Source organism: Zosterops lateralis, assembly GCF_965231275.1.
Source record: "Zosterops lateralis genome assembly, chromosome: 10".
In the NCBI taxonomy this organism is placed as follows: domain Eukaryota; kingdom Metazoa; phylum Chordata; class Aves; order Passeriformes; family Zosteropidae; genus Zosterops; species Zosterops lateralis.
In genome coordinates, this window is record NC_139770.1 from 14,533,346 (window position 1) to 14,552,179 (window position 18,834).

An 18,834-nucleotide genomic window follows, 5' to 3' on the forward strand; every position below is an offset into this window, starting at 1 on the left:
TTAATGCACATACAAACCCCAAACATCTCATTCAAAAATATTTCACCATGTTCATCAATAATAATGGGCAATGACTAAAAATATAAATTGTTATTGTACAATAAATATCTGACAGGTGCAAATGGAACAAGATTTATTGCTCTCCACAATGTTTTCCCTGTAGTGTTTTTGCTGTAGTGGGGGTTTTGGGGTTTCTTTTCCTTTAACTTCCAAGTTCCTTTTATAAGCAGCTTTAGTAACTTGTTTCTGGAGGGACTAAACCCCAACAAAATCTAAGAGAACATTCTGACAGTTACAGAACTGTCTCAAGTAGTAACCAAAACTGGCAGTGTTTGTTTCTTTCACAACTTTAACAATCATAATCCATTCTCTCTTTGGGAAATGTAGTGGATGTTTAAAAATCAACTGTAGTGGTAAGTCAAGGCTTTTATGGTAGGGCGGTAGTACCTAGTCTGAGGGTTAGTCTAGTTTCTTCAAAGAAGTGGATTTTATGAAAGAAAGTAACATGAACATTCTCCAATGGCTTGTGCCAGAACAAGCACATGAAACCGTTCAAACGAGGGGAGAAATTAAAATTAAAAGCTGCACTGGGCATTCTAACTTCAGAAAACAAGACAAGGGACTGGGAACAAATTAAAACTACAGAGGCAATGACAACATAAGAGTGAGAAATATCCTTAATCACGGAATCTTTGAAGTTGGAATAGACCTTTAAGATCATCAAGTCCAACCAGCAACCCAGCACCACCATCATGTTCACCAATAAACTGTGTCCTCAAAATACAGTCACCTAAGAAAACAGAGAGCAGTCTGCATCTCCGTGTGGCTCCACTCTGAGCTTTGAGAAAGGAGGGCAAGTCAGTGAGTTTGCCATTTTCCTCACTGGCAGAACAATTCCCATCAGGTTTCGATGCAGTACAGGAGGCAGAGCACCTCTGCTCTTGGAAGTAGCACACGTTACCTTGCTCAGAATTAAGCTTAGCTTGTACAAAACAATGTTTTATAGATGCATTTAGGAAATATTATCTCCTTCATTACTGTTACTAGAAGTAATATGCACACATTTCCTAAGAGTATCTTTGTATGAACAAGATTTCAGGAAAATGAAGCATAGTAGTTGTAAAAAAAAAAATTAAAAAAAAAAAAAAAAAAAAAAAAGGCAGAACCAAAAACTGAGGAGAAAGCTTTCAAGTGAGTTCTTGTAGCAGTAACTGAGGCTTTTATAAAAACTGTGATTTATGAGAACAACTCCATATTTACACAAACCTCAACAAGTTAATTTCAATTGTACTGGGAATAGTCAAAAACTTAGTTCAAGAAAAGGTACCTAGAGTACCTTAGCTTACTGGTAAACCAGAAAATGAATATTCAGAAAAAAATTCCATTCAACACATTTGGGAAGGATGTAAAACAAACTGCTAACTTGCTTGACATTATTATTCAAATTAGGGTTTTCTCTAACATAGGTACACATAAGTTTAAAAGTTCTTCAGAAAGTAACCCAGAACTATCAATATCTGAATTTTGAAAATTATTAGTTTCACTACAGTATAGCATTCTTTGTTTACTGTATGTTCAAAAACTAATAAACAAAACCATTTTCTTTGGCTTATACTTAAACTACACCAGACTAATGATTTTTTATTTTTAGTCAATCTTCTATCCCCAATTTAAATTAACACAGATCTTTTTATTGTAGTGTCTTTCTAATTTTCAAATTATCTCTGTTAGAAATAAGAGTTTGCTCATACCATGATTTCCTGTTAGAGCCATTTGTATATACTGGCATGAAGGGTGAGTTTAGTACAACAGTTACATTAAGTGATATTTCCAATGGCAGAACCACAGAAGACATTAAATAAATGTTAGTTCATGTGAGATTTGAGCTTATGATGATCTTAAAAAAACAAACCACAATGTCTAAGCATAGTAAAATACAGTGTAAAACCCCCTAAAATCAGACAGTAAACTCGGGAATCCTGCACTCACAGTAAGAATGTTCTGCACAGCATTAACATGAAAGCCTGTTCAGTTTGAAACAATGCAGACAGATAGATTTACCTGGATGTAAATGCCACTTCAAGGTGTTTAAACAAACACAAAAATGAGACAATGATGTCAGGAAAAAGGCCTTTAAAACAGGCCACCAGTCTAACTTGACTTTCCAAGTAAGAACATCAGTTTCACAAAACTGTGACACTAATGCAGTTTTATGTAAAGTACCCTTTGACACACAAGCTGTCAATTAAGCTATCACAGTCTTTTTTGACCTATTCCCTTTTAAACAGTTAGGGAGGACAGTCAATAGTAGCTCAAGTTTTAATTCAGTAAGTACCTTGTTTGTCTGCAAAGGAACATTATAACACCATAAAATTCTATTTTTACAGTATTTAGAAAACTGATAAACTAGGGTTTTTTTAGTCTCTCTTTTTAACACAGGAGTCCAAAACTTCTGTTTTCTATGTGTCTTTGCAATAGTGTTTCAGCCAGCGTCGCAAAAGGATTTCACTGTGGACTACCTGACGTTGTTACTGAGCTGTGCGAGGTATTCCCGGAGCTCCTTGGCGGCCTGGAACCGGCCGTACCTCTTCTTTGGGTTGGCACACTCGTCCAGCAGGGCCTCCAGCCGCCCCTCTTTGGCAATCTCAGCCGGGGGGTCGTGCAGCAGCCCCCCCGAGGTGCCCCGCCACGTGGCGTGTCTGGACAAAAGGTTCTGACAAATGGCGTAATAGTTGTGGTCCACAGTGACACGAGCACAAAGAATCTCTTTAGAGAAGGACAGACAAGCTTCTTTATCACAGTCATCAAACTTGCTCTCGTACCACACGTCCCAGTTTTCAGGTTTATCTGTGAGATACAAGGAGATGGTAAAACCAGTGAGAGAGGGGAGGAAAAACCCTATGTGTGTCTGAATACAATCAGAAGCTCAATACACAGCAAACTGGTAATATTATACTACAAACCAGTTTTGTTTAAACTCAGAAATGTTCGAGCCTTAAACAGCATCTGACAGCCTGACACATCCTTCTGCTGAAATGGTCCTGGCAAAACAAAACATAAGGAAAAGAAAGAAAGAGGGCAAAATAGATAGCAAAGAGAGAGCAGGGAAAAAAGCAGCACGGTAAACACATGAAATCTACACTCACACATACCCAGAGGAAAAAATGTAGCATGAGCAAGTACAAGAGAACAATCCGGAGCCAAAGCTGAGAGAAAAACAAACAAGCAACACGATTTATTTTAGCAACATAGATTTGGGTTCTCCAGTTGCCCTGGAAACTACTGCTGGCATGTGGTCTACCAAAGACTAAAACAGCATTACAAAGTAAACGCTAAAAACTTCTGAAACTTTATCTTCTATCTTACTTTTGTCAAGGAAGTAACCAGCAAGAATATAAAAAAGCAGACACATTACTTATAATCTTTGAAGAAACTAAAATTCAACAAAGCAAAGGGCATTTATGTACATGTACAGACAGACCCTACACTCCTTGTCACAGCTTTTTTTAACTTAAAACCTGATTTATGTAAAATATCTCATGCAGTAACAGTACTTAAAAGGTTACTAAGTGTGAGCTCTCCTGCCTTCTTACTACTTTTTGTTAGAAAACTTTCATCTTGAGTTTCCAGACTGCTGCCAGCTTTGAGAAGAGGTCCTAATGGAGTCCCATAGTTTTGCAGATCTCTCTTAGCAGCGTGAGGTACAAAGAAAAATTAATCTGTGCTTGGCTAGTCTCTGAGCTGACTATTGGTCTTCTCATTCATGGCACATTGAGAGAGACAGTTTAGAGAAAAAAAAAAGTACTGAAGGATGACAGCTAAAACTACAAAAACATGATGTAAGATCTGTAGAATTAACAGCAAATTCTATGTGGGGAAAAAAAGCAAAGGAGAATGGGAAAAAAGGGCTTCAGCAAATTCAAATATGACATCTCACACAGAGTACAATTAGGTGCTACTGTACAGTGCAACTGGACAGAAGGTACATATTGAAATATTTAAACCAGCATATTGACCACTCTGGACAGAGACTGTCTAATGGAACTTTCCCAAAGATCCATGAAATCAATATTACATGTCAACCACATGTTTATACAAAGACTAAGAATTTTCTCATGTCCTCTTTTGTTTTCTGTGTTTTTGATTGTTACATCATAAACCACACCAAAAAGTCCCCTGCTTGGGACAACAGATATGACACTTGCAGCATTCGGGTTCTGCAAGGAGCTACCACTCCTATTCCATGTACATATCAACATTTTCAGAGCTCATCTGGACATCTTTCTGCCTGAGCCATTCAGACATGCTCCAAAAATGAAGCCTTCAGTAATATTGTTTTAAGAGGGAGGGAAAGGAAAGAGTTCTACAGTGAATATACTAGATATCAAATATATTAAAAGGTTTCCTTGGTAGGCTCATATAGTTTTAATCTAAGCTGCTTGAGAACATATAATAAACCTAATAAAAAAGCCCAACCAAACAACCCCAAAACACACTTCCTTGTAGAAAAGTGTGTGGATAGAAAAACACAGTCTAAAAGTTAATTCTGCAGCACAACATATGAAGCCTATTTGCAAAGCTTAAAAAACTCCATTCACCCAAAGCAAACTGGAATCACTTGGCCTGTGGCCATGAACTTCTGCAGAATCCAGAGTTTCATGTTCAATGTCTCCAGCCCTTACGTCTGTAAGTTCTCCTTATAAGCTCAAAAAGAAAATAAACCTACGTGATGCCACTTTGGCAAACACCTCTCCTGCTGCCACTGCTTTGAGCTTTTCCTGCTCAAAAGATAGAAAGAAAATGAATTTGGATACAGCGCTGGAACTACCCATTCCTTCAGTTCCATTATTACAGAGAACCAACAGGAAGCAAAGTCAGGCTATGGGACTAAGGCAAAGCAGGCACTAATGCTGTTTGTCATTCACAGAAAGTAGAATTTCTAGACTTCCATTGTTCCACAGGTGCCTGGAAAAGACAAAAAAAACCCCTCTCTATCTTAGCTAAGGTGCCCAAGACAGCCAGGCTGCTTATCTGTTTATCTGTCCATCCACCTGTCCAAACACACCCAGCTCCAACTCTCTCTCTTCTCACCCCCACCTCTTCTTTTATGCAGGTTTACAGTACTTAAAAGTGTCCAGGTATGCTCAGCTGTTCACAAAATTGACAAATTGTTCAAGCTACTTCGTAGTCTAATTGCAGAAGAAAGCTAATTCATTTGTTAATTAGTAGTCTAGTTGTAAAGCAAACAAAATATGTATTTAGCAACCACATATACTTTAAATATTGCAGAGAAAGAAGACACTTACTTTGTCTGATCAACCTTTTGTCTGCTACCAGAACGTTTTCTGCATCTACAATGATAACCTTCCCATCTCTTGGTCCCACTGCAAAGTTGTCAAAGCTGACATCAAGGAGGTAGAGTGCAAATTCAAAGTCATTATTTGTCAGCTGCTCAGCTATTTCCATTAATTGCCAGGCCAGATCCACTCGTTTCTCCCATGGGGCATTGAAGTAACTCCACAGCTCCTCTCCCACGTAGTTGACAGCCACCATTCTCCCGCACGCTCCCAAGTACTTTGCGAACGGCCAACCCTCGTCAGACGGAAAACTCTGTACGTAAAATAAATTTTTTAATTAATAAAAAAAAATATTTTAAAAGGCTCTTCAATAAAACTTAGAAGAGAATGCTGCAAATACCCGTCAACGCAATAATCTGTATATTTCTAAGTTTTGAAGGGAAAGGAAAAACAATACAAAATGTATTTATGTGACCAAGAGGCCTTGCTGGACTAACACAGGGAAAAAGCTGGATGACCTGAAACAATATATAACCCATATCTAGCTTTCCATCTATACACACACACTCACATACAATTTCACCAACCATCTTTTTCTCTTGGTGTATTTTACACATCTGTTGTAACAATGCAAGTATTCTCCCCACCAAAATATTTTTGCATTTGAACTTTTAATTAAAACTATTTCTTTTAATAATCTAAAGAAAAAAACCTCTACAAAAGTGGTACCTCCTTCTCTCCACCACCACCCCTTCCATTTTCCCAGTTGATGGGATTCCTTTGAAGTTTCTTAATTTTCTAGTATACCTTAACAGTCTATCTCTGGATTAATTGCTACATATATTCTATGGGTTCATTACACACAGGCACATAACATTTTTATCAAAAAATGTTAGTAAAATCTGTCTCCAACAGATCCTTTCTTGGAAGTTAACACAGGAGACTGAATAGAAATGACACACGACAAGCAATTACAAAACAAGCCACAAAACACCAGCATGGTTTTCCTAATTCAGTTGTGCTGAATGTGCCCTCAGACTTCAATATGAGCAGACAAGCACTTAAAAGGTACCCTCCAAACTATGGAGGAATGCTGAATGGGAATGCAACAGGAAGAAACTACAAAAGCACTAATTTAAGAAACCCCAAATTCATAGAAGTTAGCACTCTAAGAATATGATATACACCAAATTTAACTAATAGGAGACACCACCATGTGCCCATGTTCCTTCCCCATGCTCTGCCTCGCTATGGTGTCACCAGACACCACTCATGATCAATTCTGCAGTAAGGATGCAGCGAAGCTTTTTACCTTCTGGAATCCACAATGGCAGGAAACAGTTACTGTCAACTGGGGAAAGAGACTGGAAGGGAACACACCATGTAGAACAGGTCTGAACTACAAGACCATGCAGGGAAGAGGTGCCTAACATAATCAACACTGTCTATATAGTACACCTGAGGAAACTAAAATCATAATTAATATACATAAATTACAATGTTTGCCATTTTTAAGGCAAAAGCCATGAACCTGCTCTCTAAGGTGGGAAACATTAGAAGACAATTTCTGGGTAAGTAACCATGTTTTTTACCATGACAAAGAAGCACCTTCCTTGGCTGGGCAAAAGGACATGGGAACAATATTAATAACAGAATAGGTTCAAAGTTTTTGACATGTCTGAACTTCAACTCTATTTTTATCACATGGTCTACTCACACAAGCAAAACAGGTTGTGATAAATCCTGAGGATAATATGAACTAATTTGACAGGTTTGAGAGCAGTATGGTATTTTCAAGCTGTGATATCTCGTAACTCAGCAGAACTAAATCTCTCAGTAACTAAATCTACCATGCAATAAGGAAGACATTATCCAGCCTCCAGGCTTATTTACCTGCAGGATTCAGGGCAATTAATGAAGGTAGAACAGCCAAATAGCCACCAGTTCAGGTCAAGTCAAGTGCCACATTCCACAGTTAAGAGGGTTTTGGGGGGGTTTTTTTCACTTGTTTTGTGGTTAACAAAATGACCTTCCAACAACTGAAGGATGTACTAATTTAGTGTTCCTCACCCATTCTGAACAGATTATGTAACAAAAACATGGCTGTGGCATCAATAAATGTCACCAAAGAGGTATTTCATGCGCATTTATTGTGACTGTATTCAGTCTTAGACCAAAACAAAACAAGAAAATAGCTGTTCTCCCTCAAGTGAAATTATTTGTTTTACCTACATCATATAAGCTTCTCTTTAAACTGGAGAAAAGTTACCTGATTACACCTCCTGAGAAACACATGCTTAACTAATTTCCCCAGCTGTGCATGACATTTTCATATTGCTGCATTTTATCAGCACTCAATTCATTGATGCTTAAATATTTTTATTTAAATATTACTTTCGTCCAACCCATTCCTTTTATTTTCCACAGTTCTCCTTTTCTAGGCTCCAATCCTGCCCTGCTTATGACCTTGCCTCCCTTTTCAAACACAAATTCAACCACAAACAGTTGAACCTGGCAAAGGATGTGCTACCATTGGAAGCAAAGGTGCCCCTCCCTCCTAACCCAGCAAGGCCACTCATTTCAATCCCCTGCACATCATCAGGACAGCAAGGCTGGTACTTGCTGGGCTGCTGCTCCCTTGGATCAGAGCCTGATCCACATCACAGCACCACCTCATGCTAGGATGTGCTGCTGAGAGGAAAAGAGGAGGCCTCCACAGCTGGGTGCAGGAGAGGGAAGGAGCTAAGAGGACTTTTCCTTTCCAGCAGCAGCAGGGAATTATGTAATAGATTAAACTGATTTTCAAAGTACTGTGTTAGTCACTGATCTTCCACACACATCTACTACGCTTCCTGCCCCATGTACGCTGAATTTCATTCCAGACAAGAAATTCTAGGAGCAGTTTGGTTTATTCAGAAGTGCACACCTTCACATTACCAGCAGAATATCTGCATGCCGTGCTGTAACAGATACATTTATAACGCTGTGGCAATAAAAACATCTTTTGACAACAGGAGTGCGGGGAATCCTGCCAACATCTGCACATGTACAAACAACATCTCTGCCTTGGCTCCCTTCCAACTGGCATGTAACAGCCACATCTACACTTCATTACCCAAGTCAGTAGCGGAAGAAGGGGATAAAAATATGTACAAGTGCCTCATTCAGTAGTTTTTATATTCACTTGGTGAATTTGACAAGAATATTAATTGAAGTGCAGATCTCTTGTCTTTGCAAGCAGCAGTTTGTAACTTTTTGTACTATTCTATTTTGAAAGCTGTTTTGGAAGAGGAAACTACAGCTAACTTGACAAGCATCTTTTGGTTCATGAATTAAAATGTTGAAAGCCAATAAGAAATGAAAAAAATGATATGATTAATAAACATGTTTTTCATGAACAAGGTGCATTTAAAAACAAAAAGCTTCTTAGATCACTATCAAAAATCTGATTTCTGTGGAATAATAAGTATCTTTATTTTAGGTTTTATTTTAGTAGTCTGCATATTTAATTAGATAATTTTGTACTTGAATATGCTATTTGCAGACTTAAAAACCTGCATTTAACAATCAAGGTTAAAAACTAAGATCTTGTTCAAAACCAGAAACAGCTGTTTGACAAAAGAATCTGATTCTGATGCACCCACTCACATTCTATCTGTGAGCACACACACAAATGCCATGGAAACCATAGACAATTAAACTTTTTAAACTGATTTAAAATAAAGTACTGCACATGAAAATCTAAAAACAGGTAGCTTAGTAAGATTCCTCTCATTAACATTATCTTTCCGTTTTCAGACAAATATGCATAATCTTTTAACAGAAAGATGGAAAACAGTAAAGATGTCAAGAACTTCTGCTACCTCCATTGCCAGTGACACACCCCCAAAACATGTTTTGCTTGCTCTAGTTAGTGTAGCTCCAAGATCTCTCTAAGCAAGGCTTTAAAAACCTAAACAAACCCTGTCAAAGGGATAGCGGCCATACTGTTCCTGAAAGAATAATACTGCATTTATGCCTTTAAAAAATACACTGTAGTCTCAGAATAAAATATTAAGAATTAACTGAGCAAATTTAGCACTTCACTGAAGAACAAAACACTATCAGTGCATTTGTCTTCCTCAGTTCCATCTGCCTAAACCTGAGAAGATACACAAATGTGCCAGTGCTTTTTGTTCAAAGCTGTGAATTAGATCAGGCAAGGAAGACTCACCAGCTTGAAGCTGATAAGGCCTATTGTATTCTGCAGTAACACAAATCTTCTTTGAATTAAACACTTAAAAGAATATTAGTTTATCATAATGAAGCATATAATTCATCCTCATAATCAAGACCAAAAAGCCAAACCAGTTTAAGTAACTGACACTGAACAAATGACGTTTTTGTTCTACTGTACCACTAAAAACCATGCTTTCCATTTTCAAAACTATTCCAGAAGATGCTCTATTTGTCACCTCCAATGTCTGCATGAAGTGAGTTCTAGCCCAGAAAAAACAGCCCAGACAAAACCTGCCCAAACAAAGAGCTACATCTTATATGTGATGAAATTTTGAAAAACACACACAAATAGAGCAGGGATTTGTCTCCATAGGACCCTGAGGAACTTCATGGCAAAATGACATCTGACACCTTCACTAAATCATCCTGCTGAACTGCATCTGCACAGGCACAAACGGGCAGGGCAGGAACTCCAATAACATGCCCTTCCTCAAAAGGAAAATTAGTTCTCTCTCAGAGTACCGCTGATTCTGCAGTGTAAACAAAAGCAGCACTTGTATTAGTCACCAAGGCAAATAAGCAAAGCTCTGAAACCATCTGCTGGACAGCAGATTTAACAATGATGTTTTTCGGATCAAAGGAGTTACAAAGCACAGGCTAACCGCAGATGCCTTCTTTTGTCAGGAATTGATCTGCATTCTGGAAGATACGTATCCCAATGGTTTTTTTGAATGCCAGTGAGTACAATGAAAACCACGTAATTCTCAACTCTATGCCACACCATCTGACATTTACCTAGAACTCCCACAGAAGTTACACATATATAACCTACACACACAGCATGCACAATGGACTTCATTGAGTGCTCCAGATATTGGTGTTCCCCTTGAAACCATGGGTTTTTTTAATTTATTTGACTTTTGTTCAAGTTTGACTACATTTCAACCAGTTACTACATAACAATTCATGCCAGCAAGAGGTTCACACCAGGCTTAATTGACACACTACAGAACAAAAATACACAAAACTCTAAATACTCAGATGTTAAGATGAACACTTCAGCTGTAAAAGTTGTATTTCACAATGTCAGCAGAGATAGGCCTCTTTTCTGAATAAATTAACAATGATTAAACTCGAGAGCCATAGTAAAGCAAATTTAATGTCATTATTGGTTGTCACCTGTTCAAATTGGTTTGTAGTTCATAAAGTTTTTTCAGATTCAATTTGCAACAGATGAAAATAATCACTGTAATCTTTCTCATCAGTAAAGAGCCTGGAATATATCATTATAAAGGAGTCCTAGCAGACACGGCCTCATTTTTAAAGTTACTTTGCAAAATTGGAGTCTAAAACAAAGCCTCAATTACTTAATTCAGGGAAATAAAACACAACTCCCCCTATACATCTGACATACCAGAACAACATTGGTATTGCAAGGTTTCTAATGTGGGGTAACAAATTTCTGCTACTGAAAACTGTAAAGAGTGAGAATTTCTCAAGAGAATTTCTATTTAAGTCTATATAGTGACTTCCAGCAGTCTTTAAATTCCGACAGCCATTCATCATAATAGACACCTCACAATAACTTCAAGAATTTCCAGACTACTTTAAAATATCCCTTAAAATTCACGTTTTCACTCTAGGGAATTTTCACTACAAAAGAAGGATTAAAATAGTTTTGATAACTTAAGAAACATAATTAAATATGACAGTTAACATGACAAGTACAAGCCAGTTCTGGTCTAACATGTACAGTCAGATGACACTGCAAAAAATGATTTTTCAGATTTCAATACAACCACATCAGCAGAACATCCTTGTAACATGAGGCCACTCAGTTTTATTTCAATATAGAACAATTTTTAATTTGTTTTAAAAAGGTTCACAATGGAAATTCAGTCTATTAAAATCCTAGTATCTGTATGAGCCAGAACTTAAACAACACAAGTCCACCCAAGGATGTGTCAGGTAATGCAGACAACCACTTTAAATCTGCTACTTGGTTTACGGCATCAGAACTACGGAACAGAAACACCAAATCCAGTCATGAAGAAAGTTTAAAGGGTACCAAGTATTAAAACTAACCTGCCATTCTACATTCTACCAATGTATTTAGAATAGAACTACAGAAAATAACTTATGATTAGAAGAGTGTGTACAAAAAGAGAGAAAAGACGAGTTTGCCCATTTACTTCTTATATATGGATCAGCAAAAAGATTCTGTGAACATTTGGCTGAATTGCTACTTTGAGTGAATTCTGTGCAAGAAATTGTTTCAAACTGATCAGTTAAAGTTTTAATATATGTTTACCAGATGTCAACTACTGCTCTTCCCATAACAAAACCAAACAGAAAGCCCAACAATGACATGTAGAGAAACCAGAAGAATTTTAGGTTATGTGGGAACAGACTGTTCATGTAGAGTAATTATGCTAGGAATAGAGATACAGCTGTTGGGTTTGTTTTGTTTTGCTTTTTCCCCCCACAAGGAATAAGAATGATCAGAAGCTGTGAGAAAAATAAAGCCATTAAGCTTAAGCATTTAGAAAACTAAAACCATATCTGAGGGAGGGGCAATGATTTACACAGTCTATTAAAAATGCAGAAACACTGCTATTTGGCACATAGAGATTGGTATTTCTCCTAGAGTCAGAAATAAAAGTCCTCGAGACTTGTAATTTACATACAAGATACAAATGTTCGGCATCATTCTTTGAAGAATGTTCATTTAAACAGGTTGTTAAAAGCTACAGCTCAAGACAAAGTTGCATAAATGCACTCTGGATTTAATTGACAGATATCTTCTATAGTTTGAAAAAAGTCTTCATTACATGCAAGCATTTTATTTTAATTGCAAAGTACGTGAGCAAATTTCAAGTTTGCTTTGTGTGCTGGTCTAAGTTTTTCCTACAGTAGCTGGTATGGGTGAGTGTTTTGGGTTTGTGCTGGAAATGGCATTGGTAACTCAGGGATGTTTTGGTTCTTGCTGAGCAGTGATTACACAGAGCCAAGGCCTATTCTGCTCCACACCCCACCAGCCAGGGCAATGAGGGGCACAAAAAGCTGGGAGGGGACACAGCCAGGACAGCTGACCCCAGCTGATCCAAGGGATGTTACATTCCATATGGCATCATGATCAGCATGTGACACTGGGGGAAAGAAAAGAAAGGAGGGGACACACACATCCAGAGTGACAGCATCTGTCTTCCCAAGCCACCATCCCATGGAATGAAGCTCTGCTGTCCTAGCCATGGCTGACCACCTATCTGCCCATGGGAATTGCTGAACAAATCCCTTGTTTGGCTTTGCTTTCTTACTAAACTGTCCTTGTCTCAATCCACAAGTTTTCTCACTTCTACTCTCCCAACTTTCTCCCCCATCTCAGTGTGAGCAGAGAACTGTGGGGCTGAGTTCTCAGCTGGGGTTAAACCACAACACTCTGAAAACAAAGCAAATGAATCCAACATTTTCATGTGGCACCTGGCAACACTGTAAAACAACACAGCCAACACAAAGTCAAGACTGAGGGGTGCAAGACCAGCTCTAGATGCACTTTTGCCAAAACAATTTGTAAATCTTGTAGTTCAGTTTTGCCAGTACAGATGTAAATTGTCTCCTCAGGTAAGCATAAGATCTTACAAGAAGTACAACCACCTTACTGAAAAACAGCTTTCTTATCTAGAAACAATTTCTCATTTCAGCAGTCTTGAGTCACACTGTACTTTACCTAACTCCGAGAACAAGGATTTTGGGGCACCGTTGTTTTTTTGTGTACAAAACTTAAGACTCTGCCACTGACAAAACGCGTCAAACACCAGGTGGCTGCACACCATGGCTCACAGCAAGGCAGCTACAGTGGCACCACAGCAGCAGCTCAGGAACTGTTATCCCAAACTGTCAGGAGACTCCCACAGCGCCTCCAAAGAGGAAATCTGGAGGCTGACAGGGATCGGCGCAGGAGCTCTATGAAAAATGAGGTATCACACCTTTCAGTTCTATTAACAGCAAGTTTATGTTCCAACTTGCAAGTGAAGATAAAAATTAAACAAGTTACTTGATAAAGCTGAATAACATCCACTATTTAAGCAGATATCCCTGTTGAAAATATTGCAGAAACTTTCTCCACTGCATCTATTTTACATGACAAACTAGAAGCTGGGTGGTTCATAGAAAGTCACAGGACAAGGATAAATCTGCTTATGTCCACAATGGTTCTATGAATTCTGCAAAGAGTGAACAGTCACACTGCACTCGGTCTCTAATCCAGGTTATTTTTTCAATTTTTCTATTTCTTTCTAAGGGAACTTCAGCCAATTTATCTTTGCAAGTCTTTGATACACACCATCATATTCAGTTAGGAATTGAATGCCATGTATAGATCCCATCCTCCAGGTGATTCCCATTTAAAACACTATCATTGAATGAGTTGAAACACAGCAAGTTTTGTTGTTGGTTTTGTCCAAATAAGCTGTTCACGCCTCTATGAAATACCGATTTTGATGTAGCATTTTGATTACAAGAGATTTCACTAAAAAATATTCATCTTTATTGCAGAAAACAACTATTAGGAGGGGAGATGAAAAAAACCCAAACCCATCAGAAGTTGAATCTTTAGCATGTAAGTTCTTTGGTTCAAATGAGAATTCAGATGGAAATTGTGAGGGGATTTAATTAGTGAGCAGTTTAGCAAGATTCTACAGAAGAAAAATTAGTATTTTAATGCCCCAAAAAATGCAAACTGTACTTGACAATATTGCAGCTGTCATTCCATTTAACAAAGTAAAATGGCAGAAGGGGCCGAGTTCTTCCCTGAGTACACCTACACAATAAATAAGTACTAACAAAGAAGGTTAACAAGAAAGTTATAAAAAATACAAATAGTGAGTTAGGATTATAACATGTAATCTATACTAAACTGTGCAGTGTTTTACTTTTTATACAAATCCCTGAACAGTAACACTATCCTACAGGTTAAAGCCCCGCCTGAAAAATTCTCACAGCAGAAGCTGTAAATCACTTGTGACAATGCAGTTCACAAGCAAAACCACTTCAGGAATAATCCATACTCCACACAGGCTTCATGCTAAAATCCCAGTCTCTGATGAAAAGCCTCATAATCCACAAATTGCTGGCTCTTGTGGACAACTACAGTGAATTTTCTATTATAAGTGAAAGACCGACCAAGCTCTGAATTCCTACTCAATTGCCTGTTTATATTTGTCTATAACACTATTAAGCAACACAGAACTTGCATGCACTGTACACCAAGAGTTTAGACATTACCTCCACTTCTAAACCAAAACTGCTATGACTAACAGTGCTCAATCACTGTAGTGTTCCCAAAAGGCTCGAGGCAAAAACCAAGTAATATTTTTCCTTGTGCCCTCTGGTGACAGACAGCATGAGTTAAATGCATCAATTTATTGATTGCTTTATTTTAAATTAAAATCTGATTCTTCATACAACATCATGCTGATTTTTTTTTTCTTGGAAGCAGCTGATTTTTAAAACAAGCCTACAAGTTTCTTTTTCATAGCACGACCTACTACATCCTACAGAAACTACACCATAAGATGCTTTACAAATGTTATGTACAAACACAAACAACCTTCTCAGTAGTCAGTTATCAGCTCCAGTAAGTAACCACCTCTCAGAGGGTCCAGCATGTTTCTGTTCCAAGAGCAGCAGAACACAGAATTACCCATTCCTTATGTGTTTCTCAGATGGAGACCAAACCTGGAGTACTACAGAATGGGAAGAATTCATAGAGATTCATGCATTTTACATATTTCATTCCTATTTGAGGGAAGGTCTTCAAATCTTGAGTACCCAACAACCAAAGTTAATTAACACTCTTCTGGAGAAACCACTAGGAGTGTTTAGGACACAAAGCTGGCCTAAACCTCCCTAGAAATATTGTTCAAAATATGCCTAACATCAAAATTTACAAGATTCTATGAAACACCTTTGATCTGTTAAAAGGTGACAGACTTGCTTTACCTCGCTCTGAACTGGAAAAGGCTGCCTCACTTCCCACGAATTTGACCTGCTCTGCTCTCAGCTGCACCCTTATTAAGATAAAAGTCGAGCAGTGTACTCAAGTCCACCCAAGATTTTCTTCTCTTCAACAGATTTGCTTGGCAATCTCAGGACACATCTACAGTTCAAGAAGAAGCTGAGAGGAATCAAGGCTTCTAATCTACCCACTGCCCACCATTTATGATCCAGCCCATTACAGTAAGTGCCCCAAGTGTGCCATACCCTTTGTCTGTAAAGAATTATGAAGAAACACAGCTGTTCTCTGGCCATCGAGGTCTACACTCAATATGTTGGAGCCACTGTTCAAAAGCACAAAAGTAAGTTGTATGAAACGTAGCCAAAACAAATCACTTCTCAAAGAATTTCCGAATATACTTGGCAGACTGAAGCAGTTTTGATTTTCCTACTTAAGTGGAGTTTCCTTCTTACTGTGCTCAGGAGGAACTTCACAGCAAAATGGGAGACTTACTGTACCCTCAAGTCTGCTGAGAAGCAAATTGGAAACACACTTTGAAAACAAAACTAAAGAGCTGTACATGGAGAGAATGAAGGGCAGAAGGCATACTACCCAAAAACATATTTGTAATTAAGTTCATAAACTGATTTTCTAGAAATTAGCCAGTAGGCAAACTTTCTGGAGGGTAAAGCCTGCAGCACTGCTTTTTAGCATTTCTTGGCCTCTCACTAGAGAAACAGCAGATGTTAATAGTAATCACGAGGTAGAGTTTTCAAAACATATCTGCAAATATTATTTTAATCATACATCGGATAAAGGCAACGACAGTTCAGTAGTTAGACAAAACAGTTTTGATTCCAAACCTACATGCTAAAGGCACACTTGGGAGTATACCCTTGATAATGTTAAAAACCAAAATGCAAACTCCCCATCTAAACAGATATGGAATAGAAACAACTGAGTGGTGCCACAGAATAGAAGTTTCCTACACATTTTTTACCTAAAAATGTACATAACATATTAAAGCACAAATTTCCGATGTGTGCTCAAAACCCATCCCCCTAATTAAAGACTACAGAACATGTAATCGCTGAAAAGAGAACTCTGTTCATTTATTTGTCGGTCTATTTTCAGGCTACAAATACCTATCTCTAATTTCTACCAGCACCAACTATATTTAGCTCACGCTAAGAACATGACATAGCACATGAGTCAGTTTCTGACAAGGAAAGCACAACAGCATCGCAGCACAGCGTCTCCGCACTCCCTCTTACACTAGACCCTAAGAAATGAATCACGGGCACCCGGAGCTGCCGGGGAATGTGTGAACTGTGGAACACGCTGACACCGAACTGTGCGAAGGGCACAAAGGCAGCAGAGCATCATCCTCCAGCACTGCTCCGCACGCTCCTGCGGGACCCGACGGCACAGCGGCACCGGGATGAAGTTCAAACCCTGAGGAGGACGCCAAATCGGGAAAATACACGCAGTCTCCTAGGGAGGAGAGCTGATCAGGCTGAGTGAGCTAAAAAAATGCCTCCTGCCCGGAGGCGAGGACCGGGGACCCTCTGCTCAGCACCTGCCGGCAGCTCTGCAGGAGAGTCAGCGAGGGCACAGAGCCAGCGAGGCCCCGCGGTCCGGCGGGGCTTGGGGCCGGCTGCCCAGGACCCTCGGCCCCCGCCTGCAGACACGGCCAGGGGCAGGACGGGCCATTCCGGCCAGGGGCAGGACGGGCCATTCCGGCCAGGGGCAGGACGGGCCATTCCGGCCAGGGGCAGGACGGGCCATTCCGGCCAGGGGCAGGACGGGCCATTCCGGCCAGGGGCAGGACGGGCCATTCCGGCCAGGGGCAGGACGGGCCATCCCGGCGAGGCTCCCGCCGGGACGGGCAGCACCGGGAGCGCCCACCCGGGCCCTGCCGGCCGCGCTTACCTGCAGCACCAGCGGCTCGGGGTTGAAGGCGAGGGTGATGAGGAGCTGCATGCGCTCCGAGTCCTTTAGGTTGCGCAGCAGGAAGCTGCCCGAGTCCTTGGTCTCGGCGTAGCGGCGCACCAGGCGGTCGAGCAGGCGCTGCGAGGGGCAGTGCACCAGGTCGGACCAGCCCTCCACGGCGCCGGGGGTGAGCAGCCGCACGTCGCCGTTCAGGCTGGCGAACTCGGTGGCGGGCAGCGCCTGCAGCAGGTCGCAGCGGCCCCTGCCGGTGGCGCGGCGGCAGATCTTGGTGTCGATGTCGGCGAGCTCCTGCGCCGAGCCCAGGCGCTTCAGCACGACGCGGCGGGAGCCCTCGCGGGGCTCCCCGTACCGCGCGAAGTACACGTTCTTCACGTTGAAGAAGTCCAGCAGGCGCAGGCGGCCCCAGCTCTCCAGCCGCAGCTGCCCGTTGAGGAACTTGCGGCACCAGCTGGTGCCCCAGCAGGCCGGGCACTTATTGAGCTGCAGGAAGCGCCGCTCCGACAGCTCGTTGCGCTGCAGCGAGGCCAGCAGCGAGTGCGTGTTCAGCACCAGCGCCGCCGCCAGGCTGCCCAGCACCGCCAGCTTCACGTAGCGGTACAGCCGCCCCAACTTCAGCGACACCAGCCGCAGCATCGTCCCGGGCCGCGCCGGGCCCCCCGCCCTCCGCCGAGCTCGCTGCCCGCCCCGGCCGCACCGCGGCTCCGGCTCCAATAAACTCCCCGCCTCGCCGCCCGCCCGATAAAAGGCGGCCAAGTTACTGAGGGGCCGGCGGGGAGGGGGAGGGCAGGGGAGGGGGGGCGGCGCCTGCAGCGCGCGGGCCCGGGCGGACCCGCCCCCGGGGAGGGGCTCGGGCGCCGCCGCCGCCGCCGCCGCTCCCGCCGCCGCCGAGCCCCCCCCGCCCCGCCCCGCCCCGGGGGCTCCTCCCCCGCCCGCCGCCGGACACGCCCCCGGGGGCGGGGCCTAGCGCGAGCGCCGCCGGCCGCCGGCCGCCAGCGGTTGGCCGAGCGTGACGCGGCGCGGGCGCGTGCGGCCCCGCCCTCTCTCCGCCCCATCCCGGGGGCGGGGGCGGGGCCTCCGCGCGCGCGGGGGGCGGGGCGCGGCGCCCTTCCCTCCCCCTCGGCCCCCGGCCCCGTCGGACTCTCGGGCCGCCGTGCGAGGGGGCGCGGGGCTGGCGCTCGCGGCCGCCATGTTGTGTGTGGCTGTGCCTGTGTGTGTGTTTCCGTGTCTGTCCTCCGAGTCTGCCCCCGTCCCGCCCGGGGCAGCAGCGCTCGCCCGGTGCCCGCGGATACCGACCTGCCCGGGGCCGGCCCGGGACGGCCGTGCTGCCCCAGCAGTGCCCGCCATCCCCCGTGTCCCTGCCCGCCCCTCGCC

At 42.1% G+C, this 18,834-nt stretch overlaps 1 protein-coding gene across 1 annotated transcript; it reads right to left on the reverse strand.

Moving 5' to 3' along the window:
* Positions 1-432: 432 nt before the first annotated feature.
* DIPK2A (divergent protein kinase domain 2A) lies at positions 433-18,365 on the reverse strand. Its single transcript, XM_083868662.1, has 3 exons — positions 17,443-18,365; positions 5,307-5,610; positions 433-2,847 (listed from the first exon to the last, which is right to left on the reverse strand). Exons 1-3 carry the CDS (start codon positions 18,094-18,096, stop codon positions 2,516-2,518), a joined length of 1,290 nt encoding a protein of 429 aa, XP_083724788.1. The 5' UTR covers positions 18,097-18,365; the 3' UTR covers positions 433-2,515.
* Between the last annotated feature and the right edge of the window lie 469 nt (positions 18,366-18,834).